The sequence below is a fragment of the Octodon degus genome, unplaced genomic scaffold, assembly GCF_000260255.1.
Source record: "Octodon degus isolate 3935 unplaced genomic scaffold, OctDeg1.0 scaffold00123, whole genome shotgun sequence".
NCBI lineage: Eukaryota > Metazoa > Chordata > Mammalia > Rodentia > Octodontidae > Octodon > Octodon degus.
The window spans coordinates 6,542,592-6,567,019 of NW_004524699.1; the positions used below are offsets into that span (position 1 = coordinate 6,542,592).

At 47.7% G+C, this 24,428-nt stretch overlaps 3 protein-coding genes across 3 annotated transcripts in view; 1 reads left to right on the plus strand and 2 right to left on the minus strand.

The window, feature by feature from the left end:
* Nup188 (nucleoporin 188) overlaps positions 1–18,006 on the minus strand; it is a 57,759-nt gene extending 39,753 nt beyond the window's left edge. The window contains exons 1-3 of the mRNA XM_004640471.2: positions 17,949–18,006; positions 2,461–2,515; positions 1,191–1,264 (exon numbers count right to left, since the gene is read on the minus strand). Of these exons, the coding sequence (XP_004640528.1) occupies positions 1,191–1,264; positions 2,461–2,515; positions 17,949–17,980 (161 nt within the window). The 5' untranslated portion in view covers positions 17,981–18,006. The remainder of the gene's footprint in view (positions 1–1,190; positions 1,265–2,460; positions 2,516–17,948) is intronic.
* An 84-nt stretch (positions 18,007–18,090) lies between these two features.
* Dolk (dolichol kinase) lies at positions 18,091–20,131 on the plus strand. Its single transcript, XM_004640470.3, has one exon. The coding sequence runs from the start codon at positions 18,363–18,365 to the stop codon at positions 19,971–19,973; it is 1,611 nt and encodes a 536-aa protein (XP_004640527.1). The 5' UTR covers positions 18,091–18,362; the 3' UTR covers positions 19,974–20,131.
* A 2,616-nt stretch (positions 20,132–22,747) lies between these two features.
* The window catches only part of Phyhd1 (phytanoyl-CoA dioxygenase domain containing 1), a 12,635-nt gene continuing 10,954 nt past the window's right edge, over positions 22,748–24,428 (minus strand). The window contains exons 7-10 of the mRNA XM_023700254.1: positions 23,901–24,029; positions 23,702–23,806; positions 22,971–23,097; positions 22,748–22,884 (exon numbers count right to left, since the gene is read on the minus strand). Coding sequence (XP_023556022.1) covers positions 22,839–22,884; positions 22,971–23,097; positions 23,702–23,806; positions 23,901–24,029 — 407 coding nt within the window. The 3' untranslated portion in view covers positions 22,748–22,838. The remainder of the gene's footprint in view (positions 22,885–22,970; positions 23,098–23,701; positions 23,807–23,900; positions 24,030–24,428) is intronic.

Here is a 24,428-nt window from a genome sequence, read left to right on the forward strand (position 1 = left end):
AAAAAAAAAAAAAAAAAAAAGCTCAAGGTCATCAAAATCAAGGAAAACATCTGACATATTGTCAGAGCTAAGAGGAGGCTGAGGAGACATGACTGTATACAAAGTGCACTGCCATATTCTGGACTGGGCTCTGGAACAAAAAGAAGACATCAGTGAAAAAACTGGTAGTGTTCCATTACAGTAATGTTCTGATGAAGCCCAGAGTTTAGTTTTAGTTAAAAAAGAAAATAAAAAGTCTATTCAGTGTCAAATCCTCCTGTGAAAGGAGCACAGTGGAGGCCTTGTCTTTAGCCTGCACAAGGCCAAAGGTTCCAGCACCATTAAAATCCAAAACAATCCTAAAATGTCACAAATGACCATGCTCTGATCTAAAGCATAATGTTGGATTCTTTTGTTAAACAGAGATTCTTACATTTCACAAATCCACAACATAAAGGCTAAAGCTAAACAATAGGTTCTGGGCTGGCAATAGCTCAGCGGATTAAAGTGCCTGCAAGCAAGCACAGGAGCTGAGGTTCCATCCAGGGCCAGCCCTGCTGGTCCCACCCCGGCCCCGCCCCTCGGGGCCTGCTGAGCCCACAACTGAGACTGGGCGTGGTGGCACAAGCCTATAATCCCAGCTCTTGGGAGGCTGTAAACAGGCGGATCACTATGAGTCCAACCTAGTAGTGAGACCCTGAACACCCTGTAGACCCTTCCCTAAAAAAATACAATAAATAAATAAATAGTTAGCTAAACACTGAATTGTCAGCTATCACTGTGCACTGCTATATCCCCACTTGGTGCTCACACAGATAGTGAACCCCAAGTCTTAGAAAGCTGGTTGAGTACATAATAAATGCTCATCCCCAGACAGGGTCAGATAACTGGATTCTATATTAAATTTCTAGAATAAATTTCCCTTTCATCAGGCAGAAAAAATGTGCCATATTTTTCTTTATTTCAGTTTTTTGAGACAGGGTCTCGATATGTTGCCCAGACTGGCCTTAAATTCACAGTGATCCCTCTGCCTCTGCCTCCAAAGTGCTAGGATTACAGCCATACACCACCATGCCCAACCTTTTGCTGATAAGCAAATTGCTTTATCTCTGACCTAGTTACCCGACAACATCACAGAAGTATATATATAAGGATAAGCGATGTGGCTTCCTCTGGGGAATCTCCAACTCATAGGCATGGTGCAGTCATACCTGGGAGGTTTGTAGTAAGAAAGCCCTTCTAATAACCGCTGCCAATGTTTATTCAGTTCTGCTTCAATCTGATCCTGGAAAAGAACAAGGCAATTACACAAATACAATTTTAATCAGACTCCAGGATCACACTGAGAATTATATAATCCTTTGAGTTTTTTTCTTAAATGTATTTTTCCCTCAGTTTAAAGCACTTTCAACACAGAACTCCGTACCCTCCTTTTCTTTACCACTGTAGCATAGTAACATCATATTATTGGGCCAGGGAGATGGCTCAGTAGAATAAGCGCTTCCCTGGCAAGCCCAAGGGCCTGAGTTCTAATCCCTGGTTCCGCAAAAAAAAAAAAAAAAAAAAAAAAAAAATCATATTAAAATCATGATAAATATACTTTCCAGCAGTTGCACAATATTTTACAAGTAGCTACACCATAATTTACCATTCTTTTAATGTTTGATATACTTCAGATGAGTATAATTCTTCATTATTTTAAATAATGTGCTGAAACACTTTCTGCACCAAATCTTTTGAGGACTTTCTTCTCTGAAAATTCTTCTAGATATGGAGTTAGCAGATGCAGGCATATCAAAAAGTCCTAACACCAAAATGGATGTAATGTTCATTACATTAATTATAATAAAACGTAAGGGTTGGAAATATAATTTGCTGCAAAGCGGTAAGGAACAGGCTCAGGACAGGCGCGAGGCCCAGTGCAGTCCCCAGCACTACAGATAAAACCATCTTAACTCATTATCCTCACAGGGTCAGAAGGCCTAGATGGTGAGCAGAACGACCCTGTACTGACACATACTTGGCAATGTCCTTGAAGCCACAGCTGCTGTGACCTAAGGGGGGGGAGCTGAAAGGAAAATGAAGAAAAGGGAAGTTGAAAATGAGAGAGCAAGTCCTGTGAGTCAGCCTGAGATAGCACACAATTGTCTCCTACTCTCAGCAGCTAACCAACAGCGGTACCCATTCAGAAAAGGGACAAAGAAAGGGAGATCTGGGAAACTTCAGCGCCAACTCACAACACGTTTCCATGTTAAAGAAAAGCAAAGAAAAGCTTTAATATAAGATAACATTTAATATAAAATGTGTTTATTTACTACTTCAAAGAGAAGGCTTAATATAAGCAACACCCACATCAAAAATCAGAACTCACTCAAGAGCACCACTATCGGAGCTGGGGAGATGGCTCAGTAGAACAAACACTTGCCTGGCAAGTATAAAGGCCCGGTTGGGGGGTGCTGGGGAGGCACCACTGCCACTTACCAGTTCTCTCAGAGCTGATCTTCCAAGCAGAATTGTCCATAGTTCTCTACTGCTTCTGAAAGATGACAGCAAAGTCATTATCTTCTAGGCTACATAAACTTTTTTTTTTTTTTTTTTTTTTTTGTAGAACTGGGGATTGAACTCAGGCCCTTGCACTTGCCAGGAAGCACTTATTCCACTGAGCCATCTCCCCGGCCTCTAGGCTACATAAACTTGACAAGCTACCTCACTGCTATTTTATCTACTGATTAACAGTAAAAAAGTCAATATACAAGTCTGCATGCTAAAATTTTGGAAAGTAACTTATACTATGAGAAGTTTAATATTCAAATTTTTTTTTAAAAAAAACTTTATTTTATTTATGTGTGTGTGTGTGTGTGTGTGTGTGGCCAGCTCAGGGGGCGGGGCTGGCTGGCATGTGGTGCTGGGGGATTGAATCATGGTCCCTGCGCTTTGCTGAGTTTGTTCTAAGTAGGTGCTTTAGACCACTGAGCCAACTCACCAGCCCTCAAATTTTTAAAATGAAGAAACTAAAATGTAAGATTTTAATCTAAACATGCCCAGCAGCTCTGGGGGTCGCGGGGGGGGGGGATTGGCTCTTTGGGGAAAAACAGAAAAAAAGATTTTAACATAAACCAAACAGATACTGTGATTAAAAAACTGAAGTCTAGGCCAGGGAGATAGCTCAGTAAAATAAGCATTTGCCTGGCAGGCACAAAGGCCTGAGTTCCATTCCTGGTTCCACCAAAACAAACAAACTAAAAACTGCTATATTTCTTCTTTTAATTTTGTATTAATTTTAATGAGAAATAGCAATGAGACAGTTTCAAAACAGGTTAGTAGGACAGTTACAATATATTTTTTTTCTTTTTTCTTTTTAAATTTTAGGGAAAGGTCTACAGGGTGTTCAGGGTCTCACTACTAGATTGGACTTATAGTGATCTGCCTGCTTACAGGCTCCCTAGAGCTGGGATTCTAGGCCCACGCCACCATGCCCAGTCTCAATTGCTGTTTCAGTGTGCCGTGGGGGTACAGCAGGCCCCAGGAGATAGTTACAATAATTAATACATTGCATATTGTTGTCTTCACAGTAGTTATCCAGAGTACAAGATGCAGACACGATCTATTGTCTAAACAATATTAGTACAAATGCTACCATATTTCAACACACTTAAGAGATCACTAAGGCTAGAGAGGGGGCTTGTGCTATACAGGACTCGCCTCATGCCCACAAAGCCCCGAATTCAACCCCACTACTGTAAACAATCAGGTAAGCCTGCAACCTGAGGCAAGTTGTGAGATCCTGTCTTAAAAATAAAGGCTAGAGACTGGGCATGGTGGCGAGTGCCTGTAATCCCAGCTCTTGGGAGGCTGTAAACAGGCAGATCACTACAAGTCCAATCTAGTAGTGAGACCATGAACACCCTGTAGACCCTTCCCTAAAATAAATTAACATCCTCAATGAAGTAAAGTTTAACAGTCACTGTGAAGAGTACTAGTTCATTTACTAATGATGTCCCAGTAGATGCCACAAGCAGAGTCAGACAACAAAATAATAAAAGCTATGAACTGAGTCCCTCCCCAGTGTGCTTTCAAATACACTACACCCCCCATCTGCTTACCCCAGTGTTTTTTGTTTTTTTTTTTGTTTGTTTTTTTAAGTAATTGGTGTTTTGGGCCGGAGAGATAGCTCAGTGGCTTCAGTGACTACCTACCAAGCAAAAGGTCTTCAGTTCAATCCCCAGTACCAAAAAAAAAAAAAAAAAAAAAAAAAAAAAAAAAAATGGTGTTTTGGGGGACTGGGGAAGATAGTTTAGTGGCATAAGCTTCTGCCTGGCAAGTGCAAGGTCCTGAGTTCGATCCCCGACACCAAAAATAAAAAAAAAAAGAAATAAACTGGTGGTTTATTTTCCGTCAGCTTCATTTCCATTTTGCTTACGTGCCTACTAGGTGGCCTACACATTGGGGGCTGCAGACCAGCCTTCTGGAGCCAGCTGAGCACTCTGCCTTCAGCAAGGACTGAGGGCACCAGCATGTCTTCAGACCAGTCTGCAACCGCAGGCTGAACAGCAGTGAACTCGAGCTGGTGCAGTCCCTTTGCCCTGAAATTCCTCTTTGGTCACAGCCTGCTCTTCCCTTTCAATCTCTTCAGGCTCTCCTCAGAAGCAGGGATGATCTCCCAAGGATGTTTAGAGGGAGATGGGCCACGCATACAGCATGAGGCCCACGGAGTGAGCTCCCTCACTGCTGCACAGGACAACTATGTCCACCTAGCACAGAGGCAAATCTGTGTCCTATGGAGCACGCTGCCAGAGGAACACTGACGCCTCACTAAGGGGCTGGTGGCTAGCCCTGGGATTGAGGAGGAGGCTCTAGGAAGGCTGCCTGGGTCTGGTTAGGGACAGCCAAGAGTGAAGTGGCCAGCAACAGGCCTAGCTTCAGTGGCAGCGGCAAACTTCAGCACAGCTCACTCGCCGGGCTTCCTAGAAGACACTGATGCTGCCAGCAGTTTTTCAGTGGTAACTGTGGCTCCTGCTACGGCACATGCTTCTCCCAGGTCTGCTTCGGATTTCTGATGTAGACCCCATCACTTTTCCTTTTGTATACTGTTCCATCTGGAAATCAAGGATGGTATCACCCAAGCGGGTTTCTACAGCAAGGAATTTGAAGACATCTTCCTCCTTCATTTGCAGGACATCACGAACTCCAGACATTGTGAAAGTTTCCCTTTTAACTACAATAGGAATCAATGGTGCTGCAGGGGCCCTCCCTGGGCAGTGGGGAAAGCTTACCCCAGTTCTTGCTTTCACCCAGGCCTCTGGAACTTCACAATATACCTTTTGGGGGTTAAATCTAGAATTAATCTCAATTTTTTTTTTAATTTTAATTTTAATTTTTATTTGTGTGTGTGTGTGTGGCCAGCTCAGCCCACCAGGGGGCGGGGCTGGCTGGCATGTGGTGCTGGGGGATTGAATCGCGGTCCCTGTGCCTTGCTAAGCTTGTTCTAAGTAGGTGCTTTAGACCACTGAGCCATCTCACCAGACCCTAGAATTAATCTCAAAATGTAATCATTACACATGCGCTCAAGCTGGGCACAGAGGTGAACACCTGTAATTCAGGCACTTGGGAGGCTGAAACAGAAAGACTGCCTCAAGTTTGAGGTTAGCCTGAGCTACACAGTGAGACCAAGACACACTCTCAAGAAAGTTATAAAAAGAATAGGTGCCCCATCTTATAATATCCTAAACTGATACCTTGAAGAAAAACCTGAATAACGCCATTTAGAAAGCATACCACAAGCCCGACCTGTTGGCGCTACACAGTGAGTTCAGGGGCATCTGAATCAGAGAGCCTGTCTCAAAAAGCCAAAAAATTAAAAAACTGCTTTCCCCGTGAAGACTGTAATAAAAACACCATCTTCAAAAACTGTCTTTCAGGGTTGGCCGGTGAGATAGCTCAGCGGTCTACAGCACCTACTTAGGCAAGCTCAGGCCAAGGGCGGGTATTGCAGTTCCAACCCAGCACTGCATGCTGCACCAGCCCAGCCTCCAGGGCCGGCTGAGCAGGCCACAAACAACAGCAACAACAACAAAACTGTCTTTCAGGGTTTTCTCATCAAAAGAAATTTATTTTTGTTATTTACTGTTTTTGTTTTGTATTTTCTTTGGGAAGGGTCTACAGGGTGTTCAGGGTCTCACTACTAGATCGGACTCATAGTGATCTGCCTGTTTACAGTCTCCCAAGGGCTGGGATTACAGGCGCACACCACCACGCCCAGTCTCAATTGCTGTCTCAGCACACCTCATGGTGTGCAACTGGGAGAGCTTCCGGCTACCCTGCGCCCGCCGTACCTCTCCAGTCCAAACCCAGGTTCACCGTGTGAGACCTTCTGCCGTGCCCTTGGGACCCCCCCACCACTCTAGAGCGCCTCCCACGCCCACCGAGTGAGAACTTCTGCTGTGTTCTCGGGACCTCCAGATCCAGCCCAAGCCCAGGCCCGGACGAGAGTGTCCCCTTGTCCCCTTCAGACCCAGCTCAGGCTTGGCATACAGGCCTGGGGTGAAACTGCAGCTGCAGTCCCTGCAGAGAGAGTGGGGGACAGAACCACCCAGCTAGTCAGGAGCAGAACATCTTGCCAGAGGGGCACAAAAGGTTCAATCCCAAGGGCTGTAGCAAGAGGGAGCTGAGCATAGCAGCCAGACCCAAGCCAGGCCCAGCTGGATAATTTCAAACTTTGTAGATCTGCACCCGAATTTCAGTAGGTGCTAAGGTTATAACTGCACCAAAGCTCTACAACAAAGGTCAGAGGACAGTGCTGTACAAAATGAGGAGAAGCAAAATGAAATCTCAGACTCCAAGCTCACCCATAACAAGTAGAGAGGACACTACTAGCACAGAACAAACTGGGAGTCACAGAGCTGAAATGAATGAATCAATAGCATCAGCACACCCTGTGGGCAGGGCTGGCACGGCAAGCCCAGGGATTGGCAAGCCTGGGGACTGAACCTTAGTCCCTGAGCCTGCTTGCAGGTGCTTTAATCAACTGAGCTATTTGGCCAGCCTTAATCAAAAGAATTTTTTTTTTTTTTTGCAGAGCCGGAGATTGAACTCAGGCCCTTGTGCTTGCCAGGCAAAAGCTTATTCAACTGAGCTATCTCCCCAGCGTCTCAAAAGAAATTTAAACACACCTAAAAATCATAAATCTCGGGCTGGTGAGATGGCTCAATGGTCTAAAGCACCTACTTAGAACAAGCTTAGCAAAGCACAGGGACCGTGGTTCAATCCCCCAGCACCACATGCCAGCCAGCCCCGCCCCCTGGTGGGCTGAGCTGGCCACACACACACACACACACACACACACAAAAAAAATAAAAAAAAAAAAAACAAACCTTGAAAGTTTTTTTTTTTAATATGCCTTTTTAAAAAATGTAATTATCAGGCTGGCGAGATAGCTCAGTGGTCTTAAGCGCCTGCTTAAGCAAGCATGCAGGGACCTCGGTTCGATCCCCAGCACCACATGCCATGCCAGCTCAGCTGCCAGGTTGGGATGAGCTGTCCATAAAATAAATAAATAAACAAACAAATAAATAAAGGAAACATTGAAAAAAAATAAATGCTTTAAAAAATAAATAAAAAATAAAAAATATAATTGTCACTTTACTTATTTGTTCAATAAATCTGTATTAACAGAAAATTAAACCAGTGACTCACAGAGGTGTACTTTCTATGAGTCTCTTGCCCTGGGCCTTGGACAAACTCACAAGTAAATATAAAAAGCCAATTGTTAATATTAAGTCTGGCTGACATGTGGTGCTGGGGGATTCTTTTTTTTTTTTTTTTTTTTTTTTTTCCAGAACCGGGGATTGAACTCAGCCCCTTGCACTTGCCAGGCAAGCACTTATTCTACTGAGCTAACTCCCCGGCCCCGGTGCTGGGGGATTGAACCGCGGTCCCTGTGCTTTGCCAAGCTTGTTCTAAGTAGGGGCTTTAGACCACTGAGCCATCTCACCAGCCCTGTAAAATATTTTGTAAAAATAAATAAATAAATAAAATATTATTGTGCTCATGTAACACATGAGGCCTGGGTTCAATCACAGGCAACATACAGGCAGACTCCAAGGTTCATGGCCTGGCAGACTTAATACTGCCCAAATGGCCGTAAAGTGATCCACAGACTCAAGGCAATCCCTATAAAAATTCCAAAGATATTCTTTGTAGAACTAAAAATGTTTTTCATTCATACAGAAACAGAATAGGCAAAGTAATCCCAAGCAAAAAGCAAGTTTGCAGGGATCACAACACCCAATTTCAAATTGTCCTTCAAAGCCACAGTAACAAAAATGGAATGGTACTGACAGAAAAACTGACAAAGACCAAAGAGGCAGAACAGAAAACACAGAAACAAACTCAGGCACTAAAGTTATCTCACTCTTGACAAGGAGTCGACAATGTGCACAGAAGAAAAGACAGCCTCTTTAAGAGTATTGGGGAAACGCAAGACCCGTGGTGCAGAAGACTGAATCTACATCCCAATCTCTCACACTGTACAAAATCAACTCAAACTGGCATGGTGTAGTGGTGCACACCTGTAATCCCTGTACTCGGGAGACTGAGGCAGGAGGATCGCTGTGAGTGTAAGGCCAGCCTGGCTACACAGTGAGCCCTGCCTCAAAAGAAAAAAAAGTCAATTAAAAAGAAATCAATAATCAATTTAGGCCAGGGATGTAGCTCAGCAGCACAGCACCTGCCTGGCAAGTACAAGGAACTGTGTTTAATTCCTAGCACCAGAGGAAAAAAAAAATTCAAAACATCCAAAACCTAGACATTAAGACCTGAAGCTTTGAAACTGTTAAAAGAAAACATGCTTAAAGCCACAGGCACAAGCAGACTTCCTGAGCAAGACTCAAGCAACACAGAAAATGACAGCAGGAATCAACAAATTATTGAAGAAAAAACAACAACAACAACAAATTGGGAGCCCAGGCTGACTTCAAACTCAGGTTAATGTTCCTACCTCAGCCTCCCAAGTGCTCAGATTATAGTTGTGCACCACTACACCTAGGCTTCAGATTAAAAAATTTCTGCACAGAAAGAAAAAAAGCCAACAGAGTAAACAGACAAGCTACAGAATGAGAGCCCACCTTTGCCAGCCAGCTACTCTTCAGACAGAAGATTAAAATCAGGGATATAGAAAGCACTCAACACAGTGAACACCAAAACACAAAAACAACAACGCAATCAGTAAATGTACAAATTTATGGGCCGATGAGATAGCTCAGTTGACTAAGTGCCTGCTTGGGCAAGAACAGGGACCAGAGTTTGGCGCCCAGCACATGTCGTGCAGGCTACACTGCCAGGCATGCTGAACTGCCACCGAGACTGGGACTGGTGGCACACACCTATAATCCCAGCACTAGGGAGGCTTAAAATAGGATCACTATGAGTCTGAGCTGCATAGTGAGATCCTATACCAAATACATTAAAAATAAATAAATAAAAATAATAAATGGTCAAATTTAATAGACACTTCTCAAAAGAAGTACAAGTGTCCAGCTATAAAAAATGTTACAGCTGGGTATAGTGGTGCCTGTAATCCAAGCATTTAGGAAGTTGAGGCAGGAGGATAACTATGATGTAAGAGGCCAGCCTAGACTAATGAGTGTAGGGCCCATTTGAACTACACAAGTCCTAGTCTCAGAAAAAAACAAAAAAAGAAAATGTTAATAGCTGGGAGTGATGGTGCATGCTTATAATCCCAGCACTTGGGAGGTTGAGGCAGGAGGAGGAGGATCACTTCAAGGGTATCCTGGGCTGTTACACAGTGATCCCCTGTATCAGAGACAGACAGAGAAAGGGAGGGAGGGAGGGAGGGGGAGAGAGAGAGAGAGAGAGAGAGAACTGTAGCCATTAGGACAATGCAAATCAAAACTACACTGAGTTTCCATCCCACTTCAGTCAGAATGGCTATCACAAAGAACACCCAAAAAATGTGGGAGGAGTGCAAAGAAAAACGGACTGAAAAGAAAAATGAACACTTCTACACTGCAGTAAGGATGTAAATCAGTCCAGTCACTGGAAGTCAGTATACAGGCTCCTGAAAAAATGAAAACTAGAACTACCACATAGCCCAGCTACACCACTCCTAGGTATAAAGCCAAAGGAATTCAAGTCAGCATGCTAGGGGCTGGGGAGATGGCTCAGTGGAATAAGCGCTTCCCAGGCAAGCACAAGGGCTTGAGTTCAATCCCCGGTTCTGCATTAAAAAAAAAAAAAAAAAACTGGAGTAAATCCTCAATCTTTGGGGCCGGGGAGATAGCTCAGTAGAATAAGCGCTTGCCTGGAAAACTCAAGGTCCTGAGTTCAATCCCTGGTTCTGCCAAAAAAAAAAAAAAAAAACAACTTATCAAGTCAGCATGCTACAGGGCAGCATGCTACAGGGCAGCTGTGTCCTCATGTCTACTGCAGCACAAGTGACAGCAGCCAAGATACGGGGCCAACCTAGGCATCCATCGGGGTGAATGGGGAAATAAAAAGTAGATACACGTGGTGGAACTAGACTCGGACGAGCACTGCACGATTTCCTAATATGTGGAATCTGGAAAGGTGAGGGGAAAGTGGAAGAGACCACTGGAAGGGAAGGATGGGAAGGACAGAGGAGGGAAGATGACAGCCAGATAGAAAAGTTGTCAATTACACCATTACCGAGCATGATGTTGACATTTATCTGTTGAGGCAAAAAGGTGTCCACTGGCACCCTTCACGCCTGGCACACGCGCTTCTGGCCATTCACCCACCCAGCCGCTGGGTCCCGATTCTATGTTCTATGTGCTATTGGGTCAAAAGGGTGACGGTGTCACTAGGATGAACCTTGTGAGCATTTTGAGGAAACTGAGTTGTGAAACTGTCAGCACTGCAGACGTAGACATCAGTACACACACATCTGAAAGCTGTGAAGATGATCCCGAGGGGCAGAGAGCCAGGCCAGCTGGGCGTGTGGGTGGAGCACGCGGGGAAATAACCTTCGCTATTTTATTCTGCTGGAAGGCTTGTTGTGGGATCCACTTCTTGTGGCTGCTGAACCTAAGATGAAATCTAGGAAGAGGGAAGCTGTAGCAGCGAGCAGCTAAGGAAGAGCCCGTGGCCATGACCACAGCGAAGGAAGAGGGGGCTGAGGGCGACACTGCTTCTCAAGACGACTGGTACAGAAGTAATTTGGGATGGGACATTTTTTATATGGGTTTTGTCTGTTTTTAATACACATAAATGTGGGACACAGTTGTCTGTAGACTACTATCAAGTTTAAGTTTTAGTAGTTTGCTACGTGTTTGTCATTAACACAGTTGAGAGCAAATCAAGTTTTTTTGTTTTTTTTTTTTGCAGAACTGGGGATTGAACTTGTGCTGGCCAGGCAAGTGCTTATTCTACTGAGTCATCTCCCTGGATACTGTTTTTATTTTTTTGTTTAATTTTGTTTTCGTCTTTTTTAGACAAGTTATTATGTAGTTCAGACTGGCTTTGAACTCACCATGTAGCTTTGGCTGGCCTGGAACTCATGGAGATCCTTCTGCCTCAGCTTCCTGAATATTGGGCTTATTCAACCTTTTAGTGGGAATGAGGGAGGGTTACCAGAGATGGAATCCAGCATCTTTATAATGAGCTAAAACCTCAGCCTGTTTTTTTTTTTTTCCCCTTTTCGAGTTTTGTGGGGCCAGCAAGATCGGTCAGTGGTCTAAAGCACCTGCTTATTAGGCAAGCTTAGGCAATGCAGAGACCAAGTTTCGATCCCCAGTCCCCAGCACCACATTCCTCACCAGTCCCACCCCCAGGGCAGGCTGAGCCAGCCACAAAAAAATAAATAAAATAAAAATTAAAAATAAATACAGACTGAGTCTTGCTAAATTCTGCCTTGCCCAGGCTGGGCTCAAACTTATGATCCTCCTGCCTCAGCCTCCCTCCCAGAGTGCTTGGATTATAAGTGCATACCACCCACAACCAGTTTGGTCTTTTTTTGGTCTTTAATATTTACATTTAAAAAAAAATTACACTGCAGTTCCTCTTTCACAGTGACTATATGTGAAATATACACTCACTTCACAGGTACTGCACATGCACTGTACTTACTGGTTGCTCTGATTCCACTGTATGGAACCTGGGCACAGGTAAAATAAGCTTGCCTGTTTCAGAAATTAAAGTTCTTACGGGATGGCATTTCAAATTGACCTTCTTCTCCTTGGGTTAACTCAGAAACAGTATGTATAGGGCCAGGGAGATGGCTCAGTAGAATAAGTGCTTGCCTGGCAAGTGAAAAGCCCTGAGTTCCATACCCGCTTCCGCCAAAAACAACCACCAAAAAAAAAACAAAGAAAGAAAAGACATAGTATGTATTACAGGTTGACTGCTGACTTCTTCTGAGTCAGAAGCTGGTAATTTTGTTGTCAGTTAATGTTTTGCTTCTTTTGCCTTATTTATAGGTTCTCAATAAAATAGTTTCATACTTTTCTTTACATTTTATGTATTTAGTACAGGGTTTCAGTCCACAAGTTGGACTCGTAGTGATCCTCCTGTCTCAGCCTCTCCAGCGCTGGGATTACAGTGTGTGCCACCATGCCTGTTTCTGGTGGCCGGCTCAGGGCACCTGCATGGCATGTGGCACCAGGGTTCAAGAACCCAGGTCCTTGCACTCGCTAGTCAGGTGCTTATGCCACTGAGCTATATCCCCATCCCTTAAAACTGTTGTTAGTTTGTTTTGTTTTTTCTATTTTTAGGGAAGGGTCTACAAGGGTGTTCAGAATCTCACTACTAGATCGGACTAGTAGTGATTCTCCTGTTTGCAGCCTCCCAAGAGCTGGGATCACAGGCACCTGCCACCACACCCAGTTGCTACTGCCCTCTCAGCATGCCCTGGGTGTTGGGCCAGCATGGCAGGCCCAGGGATGAAACCCTTAGCCCCTGAGCCTGCCTTGCAGAGGCTTTAATCTGCTGAGCTATTCGGCCGGCACTCAAAACTTTTTTTTTTTTTTTTGCGGAACCAGGGATTGAACTCAGGCCCTTGAGCTTGCCAGGGAAGCACTTATTCCACTGAGCCAGCTCCCCAGACCCTTTTATTTTTATTTTTAAAATTTTTTTAAATAAACAATTTTCTTTATTTTTATCTCTTAATTTTTTTTCTGGTACCAGGGATGGAACTCAGGACCTCACACTTGCCAGGCAGGTGCTTATGCCGCTGAGCTATATCCCCAGCCCCTGTATTTTTTTTAAAAAAAAGATAAAATAAAAATTATAAAAGCAGTAAGAAATCTCAGCTCTTGGGAGGCTGTAAATAGGCGGATCACTATGAGTCTGAACACTCTGTAGACTGTTCCCTAAAATACAAAAAAATAAATAAATAAGAGTTTCAAAACAGGTTGGTTAAAAAAAAGGGGGGAAGGGTCAGGGAGATGGCTCAGTAGAATAAGTGCTTCCCTGGCAAGAGCAAGGGCCTGAGTTCAATCCCCAGTTCCGCAAAAAGAAAAAACAAAAACAAAAAACAACAACAAAAAAAAAAACAGGTTGGTAAGAGAATTATAATAATTAATACACTGCATATTGTTATCTTATAGTAGTAAAACTATATTTTTGTACAGAGATATAAAAAAATTGTCTACAATAGAATCCACTTAACTGCTTTAACCTGTCTCTACAGATAGCTCACCGGCACAGCACCTGCCTGGCAAGCCGGAGGTTGTGAGCTTCAATTCCAAGTGCCCCCCACCCCTCAAAAAGATATTAAGAACTGCTATAAGAAGCTGGGTACGGAGGTGCACATCTGTAATCCCAGCATTCAGAAAGCTGAACAAGAAGACTGCCCAGGGGCTGGGGAGATGGCTCAGTGGAATAAGCACTTCCCTGGCAAGTGCAAGGGCCCGAGTTCAATCCCTGGTTCTGGAAAAAAAAAAAAAGAAGAAGAAGAAGACTGCCCTGAGTTAGAGAATAGCCTGGGCTCCAAGCAAGTTGAAGGACAGCCTATACTGCATGGCAAGAGCCTTTCTCAAAAACCCCCCAAAAAATTGATTGGACACTAATCACACAAAACTCACAGCTGAGACTGGAGTTAGCATCAAAATTAATGGAAAGGAAAGAAAGTCTGAGCTTTTTTTTTTTTTTTTTTTTTTGGTGGGGGCCAGCACTGGAGACTGAACCCAGAACCTGCATACTGAACTACATTCCCGGCCCTTCTTCTCATTTTCAGACTGGGTCTTGCTAAACTGCCCGGGCTTGAACTTGCAGTCTTATCTCGGCCTCCCAGCGTGCTGGGATAACACCTGTGCACCACCAAGCCCAGACTAATAATTCACTTTCTTGATCATGCAGATTCCAATTCCAAAAAGCTGGGGTATCAAGGCAGCTGCCTCTGCATTCACTTTGGAACTTAAAAGTCTCTAATTATAAAATTTAAACATGGTTTGCATATATTGATCAAATCTTATCCAATAAAAAAGATAAGGTGAATGAAAAAAAAAAAAAAAGTCTCTAGTTAGCTGTGATTCCCCAGAGGAGACAGACAAGATTGCTGCTATGATTCAAAGACCAGCCATGAACTAGACAGCTTTGCTTTCTTGTAGTCAAGCTGCCCATATTTGCCTGGAGCCTAGCCTCAGCACTGCAAAATAAATTTTTTTTTTGGTACCCAGGAACCAAGCTCAGGACCTGGTGCTTGCCAGGCAGGCACTTGTGCCACTGAGCTCTATACCGAGCCCTGCAAATAAATTTAAGAGTAAATAAAATAAGCCATGCATCCTCATTCTCCTTATCTCATTAGAAAATAAAGGTTTGGGGCTGATTAAGTACTTGCCTAGAGTCACAAAGTTAATCTATACAGGAGCCAGGGATTGAAAGAGCCTTTTTTTTTTTAAGGTCCCAGGGTTAAACTCAGGATGTTAGGCTTATACCGCTGGCAGGCAGGCGCTTATACCACTGAGTTCTCTCCCCAGCCCCAAGGAGCAGTGCTTGACTCCTAACCACTAGAAGATATGGTGGAATTCAAAAGCACACCCAGCAAACAGGCAAAGGTGGTGACCAAAGCGAACTTTCCTGTTTTTTTTTTTTTTTTTGCGGAACCGGGGATTGAACTCAGGCCCTTGCGCTTGCCAGGGAAGAGCTTATTCCTCTGAGCCATCTCCCCGGCCCCTGAACTTTCCTGTTCTACAGCAGCAGACCTTATCCTTAGGATAGTGGCAGGCACACTCTGGTGGCTCAATAAAACACATGCCAAATGAAAACAATATCAAAGGAGAATATTTCTCTCTTAGACCTATAATCTATTATGTGTAAGTCCTAAGAAGAGGCAGAATGAAAGAGAAAACAGTTCATCAGTAAGAATCTTTGTGGAAATAAGTGTTAACAGTTCCTTGGGGCTGGTGAGATGGCTCAGCGGTCTAAAGCACCTACTTAGAACAAGCTTAGTAAAGCACAGGGACCGCGGTTCAATCCCCGAGCACCACATGCCAGCCAGCCCCGCCCCCTGGTGGGCTGAGCTGGCCACACACACACACACACACACACACACAAATTAAAAAAAAAAATCCTCAATGCCCACATATTCAGTGGTTTGAGAATAGATATAAAGAAATCTAAAACCTTGATGAACCTCATATATTAAATGCACATTACACAATCATCCAAAAGAACGTACTACAGGATATAATACTAACAATGTAGAACATACAAAACATGACAGAACAAGCATCAGTGGCAACAGAGGAAAGACTTCATCAAAACTGAGACATGAAATTTGAACAAATGGGGTTTGCTTTTACTTTTCTTCTGAGATGGTGTCACAATGTAGTTCTGACTGCCCTTGAAATCAACATATAGCTCAAGCTGGCCTCAAACTCATGGGGATCCTTTTGCCTCAGCCTCCCAATTGCTAGGAGTACAGGTATGTAACACGCCAGGCCAGAACAAACGACTCTTAAAACACAAAGGCAGCTTGAGCTGTGATGTTCAATACAAAGGTTCAGGTGAACATTTTCTATATATTTGAAAGAACTGAATTACAGGCCACAGCATCTCATTTATTTGTACAATAAATAAATGTGGGCTAAGTATTTGGGGGAGAAACTAAAGAAGAGAAAGTAATTAACCTATTTTTCTTTTCTTTTCTTTTTTTTTTTTTTTTTTGTGGAACCTTGTGCTTGCCAGGGAATCGCTTATTCCACTGAGCCATGTCCCCAGCCCCAACCTATTTCAGAGTTTGTTTGTTTTTTTTTTTTTAAATGCGTCAATATCCAGCCCAGTGTTTTAGCAGACAAACTGGACCTGCATTTCTGAAAAAGGTGAATGGACACTAACATCAGCATCACAGTTTAGAGATCTATTCAATTAATATGGCCCAACCCTTGGTTGGAAGTTACTGGGAGGTCAGGAATAATAATTTAGAACTGAGACCTTTTAGAGAAAGCAGAGACAGCCAAGCTACAGAGATAATACTTCTGAGAAAGTTACAATCCATGTGACAGTATATAAAAGCAGCCGCTGCCCACATGACTCCCCCGAGGTACACCTCTCTGGTATAAAACGAGATGCACACTCAGCAGCAAAAGCTTTTCAAACTGCAATTCTATTTGTTAGCACATCCAGAATATAACATATATTCAATGAAGAACATAAGATCCCAAAACTCCAATACTGCATTGTATTCAAACCGACTTTCTTCCAGGCCCACATGACCCTCCCAAAATAGTAATTTACGGGAATTATTCCATTAATATAGCCCAAGAAGTTGCTTCACAACCACCTATCCTCTGAAAGGGACCCACATTTGGAAAAACAGGAGAGCAAAATGACAAGGCCACCTGCCTAAAGTCAACTACAAATCAGAGGGCATCAACAATGGAACGAAAATTCTTAAGCGTTTTCTTAATCTCTAGTTCAAAGAGAAAGCCACTGCTTTGAATGCGGCCTTAGAACATGCCTTGCAGCACAGGAAAATACAAACTGGGCAGGCCAGTAATCCCAGCAGCTGGAAAAGTGAGGCACGAGGCAGCATTGGTGGAAGAAGAGAAAAAAGAAATCCTTACTTCCAGAGAGTTGAAGGAAGTGACACTGGGTAAGATGGGGAACATTCACGCGCTCTTCTAGGTGTTTAGGGGATGGCGATAAACAAGACCAATAGAGTAAGGAAAAACATAGGAACAGAGCATGTTAGGAGGGCTGTGACCGTGAAGACACTTCCTCTAGCCGAAGCGCAGGAAGGTGGGGACGTGGTTCTAGCTGTGGGGTCGCAGAGTCTCCCATCTGAATCTTCACTCCATCATGGGGCTACCTAGGCACTGGCTTTCTGAGTCATCTTGTAATCGAAGGCGCCTCTTGGGAGTTGTGAAGATTGAATGAGAAAGCGCCTGGAAAGCGCTTCTCCGGGATCCGGCGCTGGTGAGCGCTCTCGGGAGAGCGACGTCTTTTCAATAATTCATCTTTACGTCCCTAAAGCCGAGAACTGTGCCTGGAGTCTCTGGGATGATGCGGGCAAGTCGTCCGACTGAAAGCATGCATAGGAAAGGAAAAGGAGGGAAGCGCGGTGGACAAACACTACAGAGACGGGAGCGGGATTCACAGCCCCGGAGTGGAGCCGGGGATCGGGGGAACGCCAGTCGCCGGGCGGAGCGCGGGGAGGCTGCGCGGGGGGTGGGGGTGGGAGGCAGGTCGGCGAGGAGATGCAGGTGAGGCGTCAGGGGCATAGGACGGGAGGAGGGAGATCAAGGGACCCGAGTGATCAGCCCGGAGGCGGGCGCCGAGGGAAGGGGACAGCAGCAGTCCCCCGGGACAAGTGCGCTCAGAGCTCCACGCGCGGACCGTTTGGACGTAACCGCCTCGCGTCTCGGTACCCGTATCTTCGGTCAGGGCTCATCCAGCCACTGCCGCGACATCTCTCTCCCCACTCCCTCCAGGCCCCCACTCGGCTTAGAATTCACGTCTTCCTGCCACCCCAGCCGACTCGGCCCGCTCCGCACCTCACACAGAATCTGCCGGCGTCCGCCGCCATCTTCACGCGCGCGCGCGCATCCTGGCCCCGCCCCACACGTCACGTTCACGTGATTGCCCGGTGATTGGAGCATGGGCGTGGTTTCTGATCACGTGATGGCAACGCGGAGCCGGCCAAGATGGCGCTGCCCAGGGAGTGGAGCCCTCCGCAGTAAGGGCGGTAGGTGGTGTGAAGAGCGCGGAGTGGCGACGTCTGCACTGTCGGTTGCTGGCAGTGGAGGGGTGACGGCGCCAGTCCTCTAGCCGCAGTGAATGCACTGCAACGGGGCTTCCTCTTCGAAGCTGGAAAAGGTTGCGGGTCCAGTCTGCTTGGCGGGGTGAGGGGCCCAGAGCCCGAGGCGTCCCTAGTCACCCGGCTTCCTCAGAGCTTCAGGCTTAAAGACATGACCCGAGAGTGTCCGGCCCCAGCTCCCGAGGCACCGCCGAGCGGGCCGGTGCTGGCCGAAGCTGCTGTGGTGTTCGCAGTGGTGCTGAGCATCCACGCCGCCGTGTGGGACCGCTACTCATGGTGCGCTGTGGCCCTCGCAGTGCAGGCTTTCTACGTTCAGTACAAGTGGGACCGGCTGCTGCAGCAGGGCAACGCCGTCTTCCAGTTCCGGATGACCGCAAACAGCGGCCTGCTGCCCGCCTCCATGGTCATGCCTTTGCTCGGGCTGGTCATGAAGGAGCGCTGCCAGGCTGCAGGGAACCGACACTTCGAACGCTTTGGCGTCGTGGTGGCAGCCACTGGCATGGCAGTGGCCCTCTTCTCCTCAGTATTGGCGCTGGGTATCACTCGCCCGATGCCCACCAACACCTGTGCCATCTCAGGTTTGGCTGGAGGTGTCATCATTTATATCATGAAGCACTCACTTGGCGTGGGTGAGGTGATCGAAGTCCTGGAGGTCTTGCTGATCTTTGTTTATCTCAACATGATCCTGCTGTACCTGCTGCCCCGCTGTTTCACTCCTGGAGAGGCCCTGCTGGTGTTAGGTGGCATCAGTTTTGTCCTCAACCAGCTTATCAAGCGTTCTCTGACTGTGGTGGAAAGCCAGGAGGACCCCGTGGACTTTCTCCTGCTGGTGGTGGTGGTGGGGATGGTGCTCATGGGTATCTTCTTCAGCACCCTGTTTGTCTTCATGGACTCAGGAACCTGGGCCTCTTCCATCTTCTTCCACCTCATGACCTGTGTGCTGGGCCTTGGAGTTGTCCTCCCCTGGCTCCACTGGCTCATCCACCGGAATCCCGTGCTCTGGCTTCTTCAGTTCCTCTTCCGGACGGAAACTCGAGTCTACCTCCTCATCTATTGGTCTCTACTGGCCATGTTGGCCTGCTTGGTGGTGCTCTATCAGAATGCCAAGCGGTCATCTTCTGAATCTAAAAAGCACCAGGCCCCTGCCATCACCCGAAAGTATTTCCACTTCATTGTGGTAGCCACTTACATCCCAGGAATTATGTTTGATCGGCCACTGCTCTATGTGGCTGCCACAGTATGCCTGGCAGTCTTCATCTTCCTGGAGTATGTGCGCTACTTCCGCATCAAGCCCTTGGGCCACACTCTGCGGAGCCTCCTGTCTCTTTTCCTGGATGAGCGAGACAGTGGGCCTCTCATCCTGACACACATCTACCTGCTCCTGGGCATGTCTCTTCCCATTTGGCTGATCCCTAGACCCTGCACCCAGAAGGGCAGCCTCGGGGGAGTAAGGGCCCTAGTGCCCTATGCCGGGGTTCTGGCCGTGGGTGTGGGTGATACTGTGGCCTCCATCTTCGGCAGCACCATGGGGGAGATCCGGTGGCCTGGAACCAAGAAGACTTTTGAGGGGACCATGACATCTATATTTGCACAGATCATTTCTGTGGCTCTGATTTTGATCTTTGACAGTGGAGTGGACCTCAATTACAGCTATGCCTGGCTTTTGGGGTCCATTAGCACCGTATCCCTCCTAGAAGCATACACTACGCAGATAGACAACCTCCTTCTGCCTCTCTACCTCCTGATACTGCTGATGGCCTAGCTCCCATGCAGCGGCAGTGAGGGAGGAGACAGGGACGTGGGGAGGATGCGTGGGACCTGAGGCAGCTGGACATCTGGGTACAGAGAGCTGAAGGGTGAAAAGCGGGTTTGGTTTTCAGGTGATTCGGACTGGAAATAAAGGGGGCAAAGCTCTTCAGATTTTAGTTTTGTTGGTATTTATAAAGCTGAATGTACAACTACTTAGAGAATGTGGATGTGCCTTAGAGCCCCCTTCTCTCTTGAAGTTCGGGGAAGGGGGCTGGAGCCAGAGCATAATAGTTACTCTTCACATTGTGGCCAGAATTCTTGGCCACATTAGTCCTAACCAAGTGACCGTAACTAGGGCACATTAACCAGTCTGAGCCTCGGTTGTCCTATCTATAACAGTACAGTGTGACCTGGTGTGACATAGCCAGCCTGTGGCCCACCTGTGCCAAGCCTCCAGTAAGAAAAACTCACCGTTGCCCGAGACAGGTCCTGATCTGAGCAGAAGGCCAGGCGAGACAAGGGCTTTGGTGGGTTGTGCTTGGAAACCAGCGTGACCTTTACTCCCGGCTTGGCTTAGAGGAGGAATCTGGAAAGTGCCCTCGTCACCAGGTTCCACCCCTTAGGCTAGGAAGGGCCAGTGGAGCTCAGACAGGACTGAGGCCCTGTTTCAGCTGGCCCCACCCTGCCTCCAATGTTGGTGACAGTGCTGATGGTGAAGGACTGACGGGACTCTGGCTTCTTGTCAAGGGTCCCTCCTGAGAGCTTTGCACGTTTCGTGCTGCTAGCGTTTGTCTGGCGGCCAAGCCTCAGATAAGTGGCACGCCAGACTAGTCCACTAGGGGGCCCGTGCCCAAGCCGGCTCTGGTTCTGAGCAGCTTCCTCACAGCAGTCCCCAGGGGCTGCACTGGGCTGGGGCAGAAGCAGGAATTTGGGAGACCTGAGATGAGCAGATGAACCTTTGGCATCATTGAAAAGGAGTCCAGCAGGATCCCTGAGGCCAGACCCGGTTCTCAGGACTGAGAACTTTGGCCCAACAAGGCCAAAAGCCAGAAACAGCTCTAGGGAGCAGGAATCACTTCCAGGTCTCCAGAGAAGACACACATCTCTTTAGGGCTTGGGGAGAGTTAAGCCTTTTGCCCCACATTTCAGGGGATGGCCAGCTTTTGGAGAAACAGCACTGACTGGTTATGCCCACCCCATCCTCCCTACCCCCAACTCCCTGAGGGCCCTAGGCAAAGGGCCTTCTGCTCTGGGCCTTAAAGAGGGTAGAGGATAAGCCAGCACCATGGTCCTAGAGCCCGGGCAGGTGAGAAAGGAACAAGGACAGGGAAGTGACTGGCTCTCTTGAGGTGGCTCCAGCCACTAGTCACCATGCTAGAGAGTAGGGTGGGGTCATTAGTTGCCAGTTGCCTAGGTTATTATATGAAATCTCCCAATTAAAAAACATTTTTCTAGGTGTGGTGACAGATGCCCGTAATCCCAGCACTTGGGAGGCTAAGGCAGGAGGATCACCGTGAGTTCGAAGCCAGTCTGCACTACATAGTGAGACCCTGTCTTCAAAACTCAAGGCTAAATATTTTGTGGGGCATGGTGGTGCATACCTATAATCCCTGGTGATCCTAGCACTTGAGAGGTTGAGGCGGGAGAATTACGCTTGACTCCAGGCTGAGCAGCTTGATGAGATCCTGTCTCAAGGGCTAGGGATGTAGCTCAGTGTGAAGCCTCTGAGTTCAATCCCTAGTACTGGACATGGAAAAAAACAAAACAAAAACGGTTTTGCTGGGGATTGAACCCTAGGCCCCACATATACCAGGCAAGTGCTTTACTGCTGAGCCACTCCCTCCCGCCCAAAAGTTGTTTTTGTTTCTGTAGCACTAAGGCCAAGATCAAACACACCTTCAGTCTGCAATCAGCCAGTAAAAACCCAGCTTGTGACCTCCAGGTCAAAGCCTGGCTAAACAGGTTTAGAGTTTGGTAGCCAGTCGAGATCTGGGTGTCTGAGTGCTTACCCCACATGTCTGAGGGGGAAGGGGTCTCTGGAGCCCCCATTTGGCCCCTTGGGACCCTTGAGAGTGGAGGACCTGACCAGAGGCCTGAGAGCAAGCTGGTCAAGCTGGCTGCAGACAGAATACCAAAGTAGAACCTGGGACTTGGTTCCTATCCTGGAGCCACTGTCCCCGCCCCAGCAGAGTAAGATAAGCTCAGACTGGCTGGGGCAGGTCACTAGCTCGTTTCCTTGAATCGGTCCCTTTGACCACAGGACAAATAGGAGGACTTGCCTCTGCAAGTGGGGATTCAGCACAGCCGTACACAGTGGGTGCTGGATAAAAGTTACTCAAAGCTATTCAACTCATGCAAACTAAGGCCAGGCATGGTGGCACATGCCTGTGACCCCAGCACTTAGGAGGCTGAGGCAGGAGGAACTCTTGTGTATTCAAGGCCAGCCTGGGCTATGTTTTGAGACCCTCTGAAAATAAACAAATACAGCATGGAAGCCAAGCTGGGCTGGGGGGCGGGAGGACTCCCACCAGCTGTCATCTGGAAAGCAGGGCTACTTGGCACAGAAGATCCAAGGCGAAGCTGCCTTCTGAAATCCCTTTTATTGTCTTGCAGTGCTCTCCTCAGAAGTCTAAGGGAGAAGCAGCTCCAAGCTGCTCAGGGCCTTAAACCCCTTCAGGAGGCCGTTGCTCAGGGACATGGGGTGGCAGAGGGACCGAGATCTGGGGGAGCCCACTCGCCTTCTGTCTGTGGGGCTGAGGGGCACAGATACTGGCACAGGGAGCTGCTGGGGGGAGGGAAGACGACAACTGTTGCTTCCACAGCTGGAGGGTCCAGCGAGGTCCTGGGCTCTGGGGACGACCAGGCCCTGCACAGGCCTTTAGGTGTACAGTGGTGGGAAGGGCAGCTCCTCTGTTGGCTGGAGCCTGCAAAGAACAGAGGAGATGACCTTGAGAAGCTGGGGCCACTGCTGCCAGCAGCTCCCCAAGGGACACACACACAGGCCACCTACCAGTTCTGTGGGCTCCAGACAGTGCCCTCAGCCTCCATGAGGTGGACCGTGTAGGCCTGGCGCGAGCGGTCCGAGAGGTTCTGTGCACTCTTGTGCACCACTCCCCCGTGGATCAGGACCAGCGCGCCTGGCAGGAGGACACCAGCCCTGTGGCTCCCCCTCCTGGGGCACGAAGGGACATGGTCCTCCTCCCCAGCGCAGTTTACCCGTCCTCATCCCTGTTCCTGAAAGCTTGGGTGCCTAAAGCATGCTGTTGTAGACACTGGTCCCTGCGATGAGGCTCCCTACGCTGTGGCCTTCCAGTGTGGGCAGGATCGGGCAGCAGCTCCACCGAGCTGGACCTCCGCGCCCCTTTCCCATGCAAAGTAGGCGGGCTCTTAGCCAATGGCAGTGCCGCCGCTGTGCGGGCGGGCGCCGGGCTGCTTCGCTGTAGCTAAGCATGCTCCGTAATCACATCGCTGCCTTCCTCACTTTACTTGTGGGGTAGTGGAGGCTCAGGGACATCGTACCGTTCGCGCCAAGAAGCATCCCATAAGTAGCCATGTCTGGATTCTCGCCTGATGTGGACGGCGTATTGGTAACCGCCTGCTTCCCGAATTGGGGACCTGGCCAGCCCTGCCTCTCCCACGCTGTGACTTGGTGCACGGAGGGTGACCCCAAGCGAGCCTCTGAGCCGCTGGTGGTAGAACACACAGACCCCTGGCACGACCGCCGGCTCCTACCCCTCCTACCTCTGCTCACGGGCGCAGGCACAAAGAGACTGTCGTCCCGATCCGGCTCTGAGCCCAGGTAGCTGGTGCCATCAGGGCCGCGGATGAACCTCCTTGCCACTCCTCCTGTGGGAGGCAGAGAAGGAACTTAAGCTCCAGCTCCCACCCGGGAGCCCAGGGGAGGTGGCTGGGCGTGGCAGGGAAGGGCAGGGGTCCTCACCGGTGTGAGAGCCAGGAATGAACCAGAGACAGCTGTTCTCCAGCGTGGCGTCCTCCAGCGCAATCCATATGCCCACCACGCGGCCCAGAGGCTCCGTGTACAGGAAGGTGGCATCCTGGTGCGGGGTGACTACAGCAGGGGCAGCGGGGTGAGGAATCAACCCTCCTCCTGGCTTCTCCCCACCCTGTCCTGTTCCCCTCAGAGCCCGCCAGGCCAGCCTTCCTGAAATCAGAATTTTGTTCGGTTTTTTGTTTTTTGTTTGTTTGTTTTTTTAAGGAAGGGTCTACAGAGTGTTCAGAGTCTCACTCCTAGATCAGACACATGGTAATCCACCTGTTTACAGCCTCCCAAAAGCTGGGATTACAGGTGTGCACCACCACACCCAGTCTTGTATGTATGTATGTATGTATGTATGTATGTATGTATGTACTTTGCGCAACTGGGGATTGAACTCAGGACCTTTCATTTGCTAGGGAAGTGCTTATTCTACTGAGCTATCTCCTCAGCCCTTATTTTTATTTTTTTATT

Coding starts and splice junctions, on each gene's coding strand:
- Dolk (XM_004640470.3), top strand. CDS start 18,363: ATGACCCGAGAGTGTCCGGCCCCAGCTCCCGAGGCACCGCCGAGCGGG.